At 36.4% G+C, this 16,248-nt stretch overlaps 1 protein-coding gene across 1 annotated transcript in view; it reads right to left on the reverse strand.

Annotated features, from left to right (window-relative positions):
* LOC144445557 (jouberin-like) overlaps positions 1 to 15,507 on the reverse strand; it is a 46,847-nt gene extending 31,340 nt beyond the window's left edge. Inside the window, exons 1-11 of the mRNA XM_078135157.1 lie at positions 15,495 to 15,507; positions 13,579 to 13,659; positions 12,705 to 12,768; positions 8,970 to 9,018; positions 8,037 to 8,287; positions 6,233 to 6,456; positions 5,529 to 5,721; positions 4,970 to 5,065; positions 3,889 to 3,991; positions 2,434 to 2,628; positions 1,614 to 1,739 (exon numbers count right to left, since the gene is read on the reverse strand). Of these exons, the coding sequence (XP_077991283.1) occupies positions 1,614 to 1,739; positions 2,434 to 2,628; positions 3,889 to 3,991; positions 4,970 to 5,065; positions 5,529 to 5,721; positions 6,233 to 6,456; positions 8,037 to 8,287; positions 8,970 to 9,018; positions 12,705 to 12,768; positions 13,579 to 13,659; positions 15,495 to 15,507 (1,395 nt within the window). The remainder of the gene's footprint in view (positions 1 to 1,613; positions 1,740 to 2,433; positions 2,629 to 3,888; positions 3,992 to 4,969; positions 5,066 to 5,528; positions 5,722 to 6,232; positions 6,457 to 8,036; positions 8,288 to 8,969; positions 9,019 to 12,704; positions 12,769 to 13,578; positions 13,660 to 15,494) is intronic.
* Between the last annotated feature and the right edge of the window lie 741 nt (positions 15,508 to 16,248).

The following is a 16,248-nucleotide window of genomic DNA, read 5'->3' on the forward strand; positions in this document are numbered from 1 at the left end:
AAATTGTTTTATAATATAAATTAAAAATCCCAAATAAATACCCAATTGTCATGCATATGGCCACTTTAAGTCTCTTTCTACTATACTCTTCTTATTAATATTCTTAACACAAAGTTCATATATTACCTAGACATACAGAGAAACTGACTCTTTATCAATTATTCTATGTTCCAGTTGCCTCTAGCTTTTAACTCTACTATATTCCTAAGCAGTAACTAAAATTCACAAATTAAATCAAACGTTCCACCAGGGTAAAAAAAGTAACATGTTCATACTTGAAAATCTCATTAGCATTAGTTAAAATGAGGGCAATACATAGTGAATAGACAATAAGAAGAAATTTATCCTTGAAAAAAAAGTAGACAGAATTTGTGAATTTTGTTATTTGATAAAATATGAGACTACAAAAATAATACAATTTAAATAAAAATAAAAACCTAATCTCATTAATGTTGACAGTCTATTTCTTGACCTATATTACAAATTTCAGGAATTAAATTCCACTCTCTACTAATTTCTAAAATGTAATTTCAAATTTGAAGATTCAGACATTGAAATGTACATGTCAATACATACATCACTTTCCTCTTCCATAAATGTCAGCCGATGATAATCCGTTTTTGACAACATTTCACGGTCACTTCAAAGATGGAGGCTTATTTGACAAACACACAAGTAGCATGGAACTGATTTGGGATGCGGATCACAATGTAAAAACACAACAACGTGAAGTGAAGTGATGAGATGATTCAGCTTAACATGAGATGTCTTCATGTCTGTATCATGATTCACTCATAAATAAAACATCTAGGGAGTCCATTAGAGAGGTGACCTCCCTAGCTTTGTCACTGATCCTAACATATATTCTTAACACAGGTGTTGAAAATCTCAATCCATGCTCACACCCAACATAGAGGGCGCTAGACACTATTTCCTTGAAGTTGGGTATTACACATTCTTACAATGAATATTCATCAATCTCCTACAAGAGAATTGGCTGAATAGAATTTAATACAATATAATCCTGGTTTATACAAAATATCAGTTGGCAAAAAAAATATCTGAGTCATAAAGATTATTGATAAGTCTTATTTATTGTTTGTTATTCAGTGTTCTAAAAAGGCCGACTGATGACTTATGACATTTAAGCTGTTTTGATATCATTTAGCCTAAATAAAATGAGGTGTTCTGGAATGTCAACTAGATATATTAATATTAAAGATGATACAGAGACAGAGACAGAGATACAGATACACTAACAGACATACACAGACACACACACACAGACTCACATGCACAAACGCACACAGATGCACAGACACACACACAAACACACAGACACACACAAACACTCAGACACACAAACACTCACACACAGACACACACACAGACATACATACATACAGACACACACACAAACAAACAAACAAAAACACAGACATACATACAGACACAAACACACACACACACACACACACACACACACACACACACACACACACACACACACACACACACACACACACACACACACACGCATGCGCGCCATGGCAGCTTGATACTCTACATTGCCTACAACACTCATAAACTATAACAAATAATGAAGTTCTTACCTCTTGAGTTGCAAACATTGATCTAACAGATGGCTGGATATTGTCAGGTGTTCGTAAACCCTTCAAAGTGACATAGAGTGTTGATGGATATGGCTGTCTTACTACACTGGTCCACCATTGGTAAACCTACAAAATAAACCAATACAATCAGACTGACTAACTGACAAACTAACTCATAAAAGTGTTGATGGATATGGCTGTCCACCACTGGTAAACCTAAAACACAGTGCAATACAATCACTTGAGGTACAACATGCCCAAGAGACCAATTTCAAGTTTAAATAATTCAAATACTGAAAACTATTCTTGGAAAGAGTGCATCTTCACACTTTATAATATACTGTACATGATTTGTAATGTCTTCTTTCTTGTCAAACTCAAACTACATGTAACAGTATGTATTCTATTTTTTGTGTAGGTTTTCTTCATTTTGAAGTATACATTCAGTATCTCTCTGTAAGTCAACAGCAATGAAGTATATTATAATGTACTGTACTCTACTGTGCTGTATTCTATTGTACTACTACTGCACTGCACTGCACTGCACTGTATGGTACAATAACTATTCTAATGTACTGCACTGCACTACACTACACTGTACGATACTGTACTGCATTGCACTGCACTGCACTGCACTGTACTGTATACTGTATTCTATTGTACTACTACTGCACTGCACTGCACTGTATGGTACAATAACTGTATTCTAATGTACATGTATTGCACTGCACTACAATGCACTGTACTGTACTGTACTGTACTGTACTGTACTGTTACAGTATATTTACAAAGTGTATTTACAAAGTAAAATTGTCCATACCTCATTAGAACCTGGTTTCTTCCTATAGTTAATAGGTGGATGGAATAATTGTAATCTTGTCTTCTTCTCTGTGTTGGGAGCACCATGTGATCCAACCATCTTTAGAAAGGCCCAGGCTATCCTATGCCAACCTCCATCATTCCTTGCGTTATTGTAGTTAAGACTTACTGCATTCATACTAACAAAGTCCAGTAACTAAAACAAAATATACATCATCATATTATAATGGGGAACCAAAATAAAATGCCAAGAATACTCCTAATCATTAATATTTATCCCCTTCACTACAAAGCTTACAATTCAAAACTTTGTGTTTTAAGTCTCAATACTGCTACAGAGTAGACTGGAACACTGAACTAATTACTGAGAGTGTACCTGTATATTATCACTATACACTGAACTAATTACTGAGAGTGTACCTGTATATTATCACTATACACTGAACTAATTACTGAGAGTGTACCTGTATATTATCACTATACACTGAACTAATTACTGAGAGTGTACCTGTATATTATCACTATACACTGAACTAATTACTGAGAGTGTACCTGTATATTATCACTATACACTGAACTAATTACTGAGAGTGTACCTGTATATTATCACTATACACTGAACTAATTACTGAGAGTGTACCTGTATATTATCACTAAACACTGAACTAATTACTGAGAGTGTACCTGTATATTATCACTATACACTGAACTAATTACTGAGAGTGTACCTGTATATTATCACTATACACTGAACTAATTACTGAGAGTGTACCTGTATATTATCACTACACACTGAACTAATTACTGAGAGTGTACCTGTATATTATCACTATACACTGAACTAATTACTGAGAGTGTACCTGTATATTATCACTACACACTGAACTAATTACTGAGAGTGTACCTGTATATTATCACTATACACTGAACTAATTACTGAGAGTGTACCTGTATATTATCACTACACACTGAACTAATTACTGAGAGTGTACCTGTATATTATCACTATACACTGAACTAATTACTGAGAGTGTACCTGTATATTATCAGTACAGAGGCATAGGTTAAACAATATTTAGTTGTGTTTTGTTTTTCAGTTTGTAAATTGTGTCTTCATTTCATCTTTCTTTACTCTATGTTTTAGTAACAAATATTCTAATTACCCTGTAGTGTAATAAAGTATTATCTTATCTTATATCATCCCATCTCATCTCATCTCACCTCACTTCACTTCATCTCACCCTCACCTCACCTTACACACCTCACCTTACTCACATCATCTCATCTTACCTCACCTCATCCCACCTCACCTCACCTTATCTCACTTCACCTCACCTCACCTTACTTCATGTCATCTCATCTCATCTCACCTCACCTCATCTCACTTCACTTCATTTCACTTCACCTCACCTCACCCCACCTCACCTCACTTCACCTCATCTCCCCTTATCCTTACCTCAAAGAATAATATGATCTTTGGATAACTTTCATGTGATTGTATAAAATAGAGGTAGTTTTCGTTAAAAAGTAACAACTCCTCCCATGCTGGGATAACTGTCCTGAAAAAAATAGAATTATAACAAAATTTTAACATCTTTCATAACAGAGTGATTATGCATCATGTAAGTTTTGATTGGTAGATAAAAAATATACAATATTATGGTTAACCACTTTGGTGCCATTTTCACAAGAAACGTCACATGAGGGCATTACATATTACACTAAACACACAAAATACTTCATCCTGCCATAGAATTGATTGAGAGCTTCTTTCAAGTACTGTGTGACTTTTGGGAGACTACTTATGGTTACCTCCAATACAAATTGACTCCCTAGGTGAGTCATAAAAATAACAATTGGTTGTCATCATGACTTCTGCTCCATACACTAGACATGCATTACTATCGGCAAGTCTGAGATTAAATCTACCTTCTTGTGTATGTTGACTGTCCATCATGAGGTAAAATACTATTATAAGTATCAAGAATTACACCTTGACAATTCCAATTCAGACTCCTTAGCTAAGCACATGTAAGTTACACGTGTACATTTACAAAATGACTTTATGTAAAATTTTAAATTTGGCAAAATCACAGGTCAAGTGAGTAAACATGTTATAATTTACCACACCTATTGCACTACTGATTCTTATGTATACTACACTTGTAATAATTATTATAAAATATCATTTAGGGTAGCTCTGATAAGCATTACAATGTATACAAACACATTTTTTTACCACAAAAATAGTCCTGCTAACATACTTTACATACATAATGCATATTTCTCTATTCAGCTGTTGTTAAAGGTGTTCACAACATGTGCACTGAATACAGCATGTCAACTGAATGAGCTAGTTACAACAAGAAGTGTCTACATTCCCCTTGCAATGCCCACTAAATTAAAGTGTGCACATGATGTATTATCTAAATTGCCATTCCTCCAGCTATTTCATGCACCAATATAAATACATTTACATCGCTGAAATACTCCTTTTTTGTTGAGGCCCTCAAATAAATCTTAATTAGAAGACTTACTTTCTCTTCTTGAAATCAAATGGTAGGGTCATTATTGGTAGGATAAAATCCACTTTGTCATTCTCTTTCTCATAGTAAGATGTGACAGCTCTATCACTGAAATACAAACACACCATACAGTCATGTCAATAAAAAGTAACATTCAACACAACCTGTACTCATTTCACACAGTCAAATCCAATGCTACAAAAACATTCCTCCAATATTTCAGATAAATGACGGTTCTTCCAAGCTTACCTCTGTAACATGACGTTTGTAATTCATGTGATCTAGATACCATGCTGGTTAATATGTTTGGTCGATATAAAGGAGGTCAAATCAACCTGTATTCTGTGGTATTTTATTCAGGTTCTCCACTAAAATCATAGTAATAAACTTAATTCATTTAAAATAAATTTGGAAATTTGATGAATGGTTGCCACTGAGCAGCAGCCAACCATTGTACAAGATATGCCAAGCAAATTTTACCATACCCCCCCCCCCACCACCACAGTCCATTATGAGGGTTCCCAAATCTTAGCAAAGGCTTAGCCATTTGACATAATATCACTGATCCTACCTGCTTTTCTTTTTCACATACTGTCCAGTCTCTAAATCTACAACATGAACTCTAACTACAGGATGAGTTAGACTTAGATCTGTCTTCAACCTATCAGATCTATGAATCACAACACCAAGCACTCGTCCATCGTCCTCAGGTACTGCAGGTTCTGTTTCACTTTCTGCTGGGGCATCACTGTCCCGAGTAGCTGCTAAAATATAAATGAATTTACTGCATAAAGAGAATGGGTGGAATGGAGGTGTAGCAGATAATAACTGTTGATCTTTCAATCTTATGTCAAACTATTCCTATTGTGAATGGAATCTAAAAAACAATATTTAAACTAATTCATTTGTTTACTTTCCATTTTTTTTAAAATTTATATATTTTTTTTAAATTTCCGTTATCAACAAAGAAGAAATACACCACATTACAAGACTGAAAAAAAGAGAAAAGAAAAAAAGAGGAAAATACCAAAAGACAAAAGGTGACTTGCATCCAAAGTATGTGACCTTGTAAAATAAAATTTTTCACTTGTTTCATTTTCATATTTGCACAAAGTGATGTAAATAGGGTAGCCACTTCATTTGATGAAAATCAACCTTATCGTTTGCCCTAGCATATTTTGTCTGTTTGTAACAGGTTTTTAATTCCATTCGTCCACACTCTGATGTCGGCAGTTGCAATACTACCATGAATGAACACAGAACATTTTTTCTGACCTTTCTTTCTCTTTTTCTTCTTTGTCTTTCTTGGTGTGTCAGTTGTATCTGATCTGACACCGTCCACTTCATCTTCTGTTCTTGCTGTATCATCAGCTGATTTGACTCTATCTAATTCATCTTGTGACTTGTCACCATCTGGAGTTGGAGAACTTGCTTTGGGTTTCTTTTTCTTAGTTTTCTTTCTGGGTGTGCCTTCTAATTCAGATACTGTCATATCACCTCTGTAAAGAATCAATCAATTGAATAATCAACCAATCAATCAATCAATTAATCAATTTATTAAAGGAGAACAACACTTCACGAAATAAAGGTATTTTCATAAACTTTTTGTTCTGGAGAGTCAGTTCATGTACTCACATCCCATAATTTTTCGTTTTGGCTTCTAAGAAATTGAAACTCTTTTTCACCTCAGAGTCTGTTCTTTCAGTGATACACCATTGCATCATGGGTACTTAGCAAACATGAATGTTTATTGATGTCATACAAAACCTACCCATCATCCTCTGGGGGAAAACTCTGATGTCATACTAACCCTTTCCACCACCCTCTGGAGAACTCTGAAGTTATACAAAACATACCCATCATCCTCTGGGGGAAAACTCTGATGTCATACTAACCCTTCCCACCAACCTCTAGAGGAGAACGCTGATGTTATACAAAACCTACCCATCATCCTCTGGAGGAGAACTCTGATGTTATACTAAACATACCCATCATCCTCTGGGGGAAAACTCTGATGTTATACAAAACCTACCCCTCATCCTCTGGGGGAAAACTCTGATGTTATACAAAACCTACCCATCATCCTCTGGGGGAAAACTCTGAAATTATACAAAACCTACCCATCATCCTCTGGGGGAAAACTCTGAAGTTGTACAAAACATACCCATCATCCTCTGGGGGAAACTCTGAAGTTATACAAAACATACCCATCATCCTCTGGGGGAAACTCTGAAGTTATACAAAACATACCCATCATCCTCTGGGGGAAACTCATGAAGTTATACAAAACATACCCATCATCCTCTGGGGGAAACTCTGAAGTTATACAAAACATACCCATCATCCTCTGGGGGAAACTCTGAAGTTATACAAAACATACCCATCATCCTCTGGGGGAAACTCTGAAGTTATACAAAACATACCCATCATCCTCTGGGGGAAAACTCTGATGTCATACTAACCCTTCCCACCAACCTCTAGAGGAGAACGCTGATGTTATACAAAACCTACCCATCATCCTCTGGAGGAGAACTCTGATGTTATACTAAACATACCCATCATCCTCTGGGGGAAAACTCTGATGTTATACAAAACCTACCCATCATCCTCTGGGGGAAAACTCTGATGTTATACAAAACCTACCCATCATCCTCTGGGGGAAAACTCTGAAGTTATACAAAACCTACCCATCATCCTCTGGGGGAAAACTCTGAAGTTGTACAAAACATACCCATCATCCTCTGGGGGAAACTCTGAAGTTATACAAAACATACCCATCATCCTCTGGGGGAAACTCTGAAGTTATACAAAACATACCCATCATCCTCTGGGGGAAAACTCTGATGCCATACAAAACCTACCCATCATCCTCTGGGGGAAAACTCTGATGTTATACAAAACCTACCCATCATCCTCTGGGGGAAAACTCTGACGCCATACAAAACATACCCATCATCCTCTGGGGGAAACTCTGAAGTTATACAAAACATACCCATCATCCTCTGGGGAAAACTCTGATGTTATACAAAACCTACCCATCATCCTCTGGGGGAAAACTCTGATGCCATACAAAACCTACCCATCATCCTCTGACAGCACTGTTTTCTTTTTGGTTTTCTTCTTTGTTTTCTTGGGCATATCAATGACATCATCAATGGCTGTTTCTTCAATAAAGGCATCATTAGCTTTACCAGATTTAGACTGCATCTTTTTAGCATTTTTGTTATTTTTCCTTGACCTTGGTGACTCATCTTCGTTATAGATGTTAGCTGCCATCGAAGTGTCTTCACTGTCTTTTTTAATCGATTTACCAGATTTTATAGTTTGAAGCTGAAATATACAGAAATTAGTTTAAAATAAAAGTATAGTATAGTATACCATGTAGGTGTCACAACAATGACTATACCAGATTTTATGGTTTGAAGCTGAAATATACAGAAATTATGTGTAGGTATCACCGCAAAGTTTTACCTTTTCCTACCACTATTAGTTAGAATTTCAACAAGTTTTAAACCAAAATAAAAATGCATGTGTAGGTGACATGATACTTTAGGTGTTATCACTGACTCTACGGTTTGAAGCTGAAATGTACAGAAATTAGTTTTTAAAATAAAAGTATAGTATAGTATATTATGTAGGTGTCACAACAATGACTATACCAGATTTTATGGTTTAAAGCTGATATGTACTGAAATTAGTTTGTGTAGGTGTACATAACAATTCTTTATAATATCATACACATGTACAAATGTAGTGTATTGTGTACACATGTACAAATGTAGTGTAGTTAATATATGATGTACACATGTAGATTATCTGATTGTGAGACAATAGACCTTGTTTAGTGGTAAACAATCTATTTATGTCTTACCAGACAATAGACCTTGTTTAGTGGTAAACAATCTATTTATAACTTACCAGACAATAGACCTTGTTTAGTGGTAAACAATCTATTTATGACTTACCAGACAATAGACCTTGTTTAGTGGTAAACAATCTATTTATGACTTACCAACATTTCTTCACTTGCTTTCTTCTTTGTTTTCTTCTTCTTACCATCACTGCAATGCCAAGAATCAGTTTATATATTAGAAACTCAGAAGTACAAAATGTACATATACATCATTTTCTATCTTAGATGATAAAGTTTCAATTCCACGTTTTCACATTATTTTGTGTTATGTTACCAGTGGAGCCATAAGGATTACATGAGATTATTCTGAACAAACTTTTTTTTAGCTTCACTAGAGACCTTTTTGTTACACCTAAATATTAAACCTATCTTGAAATGAGCCGATAAACTCCATCATCACAAACCATGGCCTCTATTATGGCACTGTCCAAAACATGCTGTCAACAGCATTATTTTGCAGTGTTGCGGAAGAAATAACAACTCTGGTTTGCAAAAATGATAAACCCCTCTGTACACGTACACTCTACATGTAAACTGTTACATTCTTCTACAAGATTTAAAGCCCAGCTATGAATTGCAGTCACTTATCATGCAACAAGGCCAGAGACTATTAGTTTGGTCAATGTGCAACTTACAAGGCCGTTGGTTGTGCCTCAGTGAACTTAATGTTTACAAATACTAATTTCACAAACAGACCTCAACAACATTAGGTGTATAACAATTACAAAGACGGATTTTCAGACACAAACAAGTCTCAACATGAGCTAAATATCAGATGACCATGCAAGTGATGTTGAAAATAGTGCTGGGAGATGAAAACTGTAACAGGATACTGTAAATAATGACATGGGGTATGCCCTTTGCAATCAGATAATGTTATAACTGTACATTGTCTATGTGTGCCTCACTGTCTGTACAGGAGATATAATTAATATGCAAATAAACCAGTTCCAAAGTACATGTACATGTATATGTAACATTATATAGTATTTTGTACAACTGTATTGCATTGGCTTGTGACATGTTCTGTTGACAATGGCATTGTCCATCAGTGACGGTTATGTTACTGTACCTCAGGGACACTGAGCCCTCTTGTAATTTCTGAGTTCTCTCCGAACAAGGTAACAGGGTCAGTGAGCCCTCTTGTAATTTCTGAGTTCTCTCTGAACAAGGTAACAGGAACACTGAGCCCTCTTGTAATTTCTGTGTTCTCTCTGAACAAGGTAACAGGGACACTGAGCACTCTTGTAATTTCTGAGTTCTCTCTGAACAAGGTAACAGGAACACTGAGCCATCTTGTAATTTCTGAGTTCTCTCTGAACAAGGTAACAGGAACACTGAGCCCTCTTGTAATTTCTGTGTTCTCTCTGAACAAGGTAACATTGTCACTGAGCCATCTTGTAATTTCTGTGTTCTCTCTGAACAAGGTAACAGGGTCACTGAGCCATCTTGTAATTTCTGAGTTCTCTCTGAACAAGGTAACAGGGTCACTGAGCCATCTTGTAATTTCTGAGTTCTCTCTGAACAAGGTAACAGGGGTACTGAGCCATCTTGTAATTTCTGAGTTCTCTCTGAACAAGGTAACAGGAACACTGAGCCCTCTTGTAATTTCTGTGTTCTCTCTGAACAAGGTAACAGGGTCACTGAGCCATCTTGTAATTTCTGAGTTCTCTCTGAACAAGGTAACAGGGACACTGAGCCCTCTTGTAATTTCTGTGTTCTCTCTGAACAAGGTAACAGGGGTACTGAGCCCTCTTGTAATTTCTGTGTTCTCTCTGAACAAGGTAACAGGGTCACTGAGTGCTCTTGTAATTTCTGTGTTCTCTCTGAACAAGGTAACAGGGGTACTGAGCCCTCTTGTAATTTCTGTGTTCTCACTGAACAAGGTAACAGGGGTACTGAGCCCGCTTGTAATTTCTGTGTTCTCACTGAACAAGGTAACAGGGGTACTGAGCCCTCTTGTAATTTCTGAGTTCTCTCTGAACAAGGTAACAGGGACACTGAGCCCTCTTGTAATTTCTGAGTTCTCTCTGAACAAGGTAACAGGGACACTGAGCCATCTTGTAATTTCTGAGTTCTCTCTGAACAAGGTAACAGGAACACTGAGCCCTCTTGTAATTTCTGTGTTCTCTCTGAACAAGGTAACAGGGTCACTGAGCCATCTTGTAATTTCTGTGTTCTCTCTGAACAAGGTAACAGGGTCACTGAGCCATCTTGTAATTTCTGAGTTCTCTCTGAACAAGGTAACAGGGTCACTGAGCCATCTTGTAATTTCTGAGTTCTCTCTGAACAAGGTAACAGGGGTACTGAGCCATCTTGTAATTTCTGAGTTCTCTCTGAACAAGGTAACAGGAACACTGAGCCCTCTTGTAATTTCTGTGTTCTCTCTGAACAAGGTAACAGGGTCACTGAGCCATCTTGTAATTTCTGAGTTCTCTCTGAACAAGGTAACAGGGACACTGAGCCCTCTTGTAATTTCTGTGTTCTCTCTGAACAAGGTAACAGGGGTACTGAGCCCTCTTGTAATTTCTGAGTTCTCTCTGAACAAGGTAACAGGGTCACTGAGTGCTCTTGTAATTTCTGTGTTCTCTCTGAACAAGGTAACAGGGGTACTGAGCACTCTTGTAATTTCTGTGTTCTCTCTGAACAAGGTAACAGGGGTACTGAGCCCTCTTGTAATTTCTGTGTTCCCTGTACTAGGTAACAGGGACACTGAGCCCTCTTGTAATTTCTGTGTTCTCTCTGAACAAGGTAACAGGGGTACTGAGCCCTCTTGTAATTTCTGTGTTCTCACTGAACAAGGTAACAGGGACACTGAGCACTCTTGTAATTTCTGTGTTCTCTCTAAACAAGGTAACAGGGGTACTGAGCCCTCTTGTAATTTCTGTGTTCTCACTGAACAAGGTAACAGGGGTACTGAGCCCTCTTGTAATTTCTGTGTTCTCACTGAACAAGGTAACAGGGGTACTGAGCCCTCTTGTAATTTCTGAGTTCTCTCTGAACAAGGTAACAGGGACACTGAGCCCTCTTGTAATTTCTGAGTTCTCTCTGAACAAGGTAACAGGGACACTGAGCCCTCTTGTAATTTCTGAGTTCTCTCTGAACAAGGTAACAGGGACACTGAGCCCTCTTGTAATTTCTGAGTTCTCTCTGAACAAGGTAACAGGGGTACTGAGCCCTCTTGTAATTTCTGAGTTCTCTCTGAACAAGGTAACAGGGACACTGAGCCCTCTTGTAATTTCTGAGTTCTCTCTGAACAAGGTAACAGGGACACTGAGCCCTCTTGTAATTTCTGAGTTCTCTCTGAACAAGGTAACAGGGACACTGAGCCCTCTTGTAATTTCTGAGTTCTCTCTGAACAAGGTAACAGGGACACTGAGCACTCTTGTAATTTCTGTGTTCTCTCTGAACAAGGTAACAGGGGTACTGAGCCCTCTTGTAATTTCTGTGTTCCCTGTACTAGGTAACAGGGTCACTGACCACTCTTGTAATGTGTGTGAAAGTCCTACATGAGTTCTTAAAAGAGCATTACACTGTGGATAGGCATATTTGATTACTGGTAGTTGCTAAAACAGTACAATGAAAATAACACAGAAAATGACTGGTAACTCATTCATGTCTTCTATCTTCACATTCAAATACTCAAGTCTCAACTATTTTAACCCTCACTTCTGGCTCCAAATCAGTTTGTGAACAGCACTCCTAGTGGCCAAATCATGAAATCTTTTATCTCCCTGACAACAGGAATCTGACATACTGACTCTTAGAGAACCAATTACAGATCAAAAACTACTGCATTGTGTCTAGTAAAATATCAAGATTTTTAATTCTTACTTTTTTGATTTGTCAACTGCAGCTTTGTAGAGTTCGTGTATAGCGGTGTGGTCTGACTGTGGTGCTGAAAAGAACAAACAAGAGAAAAGCCTTCAGAAAACAATAAATATAGTAACATAAAATGTATGCAATATTACTATGGCAACCATACTATTAGCAAACCTAGATACATGTAAACACAAACTAAACCATGATGTCATACTTTACACATGTAGGTGATAGTGGCACTTCAGTGGATATAAATATGGACTCTGTCACCATGATACATGTACATGTACTGTATAGTGTAAACATTGGTGAAGTGGAAGTCCTGAAAATGCACACTGAAAGATCATGGAAGGAGTTAAAGTAACATAGAATGTACATGTAGTTTCCCATAGAATCTACCTGAATTTAGTTTTGGCAACTGTGAACTGGTACTGGTAGATTTTACCTACACTAACCGTCTTTGCCAAAAACATGTATACATTGTAACATTTAACAAATATTAACTTCATCTAAGTCAGAGTATACCTACATTTATGCATACATTAATATTTTTATTTGTTTAATTAATTATATAATACAGCTCTGTATTAACTATTCTTTCATTCTCTTTAATTTTTATTGTATTTCATAAAAAGAAACAAAAGGAATATACCAAAAAACAAAGTACAAATAAAACACAAGACTAATATGTGTATGTGACCAGAAACATCTACATGTCAAAATACATACATATTATATAGTAGGCGGTTTTCATTTATATATCAATGTGTTTACTAACTATATTCCTACATGATGCTAACATAATGACCATTCTTTCATTACTACATGTACATTGTATGGCATGGCATGGAATGAGCAGTGTGTGCAGAGTGAAATGACTTCTTACTTTCAGCAGTGTCTTGTTCATTCTCTTTGTCTGTTGGTTTAGACTTCTTCTTTTTCTTCCTTGGTAGTGGTCTTTCTGCCACTAGATCTGAAAATGATATGATGAAAAAACCATACAATTATGAACAACAATGAGATGATGTGTAAAAATTATAAATATCCAAACACTTATTATACTAACTATTATATCATATTAAAACCTACACTGACTGCATCTATGTTTTTTGACACTATTTCATAAGATATAATGACTTATTTAATATATTAATATTATATACATTGAATGATATTGGATATCACCAGTGAGTAAACAAATTTGTGCAGTTGTACGCATAGAATTATGCAATAACCCAATCAACTTGATTTTTGGGTCCACATCCAAAAACCAGCAGTCCCAATGCAATCATCAACCGGTCACTATACATGAACTACTTATAGATAAAACCTAGCTACCTTTACTTGACATTTATAATTTGCATATTTATCAGCATTTTAATAATTTTCAGTACATAAATTATTTGTGTGATTGAAAAAATAATACTCATGATCTAAATTCTAGCCAGTACCTGCAGATTTAAATGAATTGAATATGAACAAATAATGGAGGAAAGCTGATTTTATCAGTTCTGAACACTGGAAATGTGGAATGTGATTAGATTTATTTAGTGGAGAATTTGACTTGAACTTGAAGGTGGATTCAAAACGTAAATTTCAACATTTCAAAATAATGTGGTCTGAGTAAATGTTGATCCATTTAACTACTATTTTCAATGTAATGAGTAATGATACATGTATGTGTACCTGTATGTATGACATGTCATGAGATACATTTGTAGGCAGTGTGCCCTCTAAGCCAATTTGACGCACCACTGATGCACACAATTTGTAGTAACATACCAAAATTTGGTGTTCCCTTATCTCTTACTAGTACTAGTAGTAATGTATGTGGTGACTCACAAGAGATCCCAGTTTTCCTCATTTTGACTCACAACAACAAAATTTGGCTATCATAAGAAGGCACACTGGTGTTGAACTTGGGTATAACAATACTTATGTACATGTATGTATATAGTAACATGCACATGTAGTTCCAAGCAATAACTTTGATTTGAGTACTCAGTACAGTTATATTTGGTTGGTATTTCTTTGTTCTCAGTCAGATATCCAAAAGCCCTAAATGTTGCTCTAGGTTTACAGAGTCATACATTTATATTGGTAGTTTGAATATGGGAAATAACCATAAGATATACATAAGTATGACACTCTTGCTACATGGACTTTTGCCCACACTGTCTAACTCTAATCACGACGAAGCCCGGGTATCCAGGTAGGAAGGGCACAAATGTCCACACATGGGAGTGACTAACTTGTAAGAATTCAATAACTTCATACAGCACGCAAAAAGTCTAACTACAAGTTTGGATAAATATCGTGAACTGGGCTATATGCAGGTTGTTACCGACAACGACAATCGCAAACGTACATGGCCCGTAACTACGACAACACCCTGGTAGCGTCAGCTACCGTGACCCTTTGACCCTTCAAAACACTAGTTCCGGGGTAGCATTTCCATACGATTTTACACACGAAACGAGGTTCTTTTATGGTTAATAAAGTTCATTATCAATTCAAATTATCACATGGTATGGGTTCGTCCGCATACGACACAAAATGAAGTTTAAAGTTTCGATTGGAACGGTCAGATCATGGTCAAATTAACGTCAACTGTGAATCATCGAGTGAATAGTGTTTCCCGTGAACAATAACTCCCAGTCAAAATGGGTCTTGAAAACATCAACCCATAAATTCTGCCAAATATTGCTATGCTCTCCTAAATTTTAATGTTAAATTTCCCACTTTGTACCAAAGTGTTTCAAGAACTGACGAAATATGAGAATTTTTCAAAATAAATCTTACCTTCGACGTCCATGTTTGTTAGTATTTGGATTAAAATTGCAGCCGTTAGAGGGCCCTAATAGACCGCAAACTCAACAAGCTCTGTGATTGGACAGTATTTAGAAACCTGTAACGTCAATATTAAGGGCATAATGATCTTAGACACCACTGATGTGCAGTTTTTATCCATATTCAGGTGTATTTCTACGACTCTTGTGAAAACCATACTGTTTACGCCATTTTTTTTACGAATATGAAGAAATTACCGACATTATATGACCTCCAAAGACGACGCTATTAACCAATGAAAAACAAGGTATTTTACAGCAGAACTAGCTGGAGAATCATGGGATATATACAAGACACCCTTGCTCCTTTTAAATTAACCGCCAAGTTCGCTCGCAATATTCTAACTCTTATCCGGATGAAAATGTACATGTACATGTACATGTATATGATGCTACGAGGTTCGACACGTCATCTCCATAGCGGAGAGGGAAAAACGTGTCGAACTTCATAGCATATACATCCAGAGCTAGTAATATTCCTGATATTAAAGTATGATGTAACGTTTACACCCAGGGGAAATACACCGTTGCCTACGTATACTTCACTATTTGCCTTGAAACACGAACACAAATTTCCCGGACAAATTTAGTCATTCCCAAAGATTTTGAATATTATACATTTATAATACTTAAAATGCAAACCACTGATTTAAATATTTCATATATTTCACATGGTTTATTAGACTCTCGTTTCTTGTGAAAAAAAA

This window comes from Glandiceps talaboti, chromosome 14 (assembly GCF_964340395.1).
Source record: "Glandiceps talaboti chromosome 14, keGlaTala1.1, whole genome shotgun sequence".
Classification (NCBI taxonomy): Eukaryota; Metazoa; Hemichordata; class Enteropneusta; family Spengelidae; genus Glandiceps; species Glandiceps talaboti.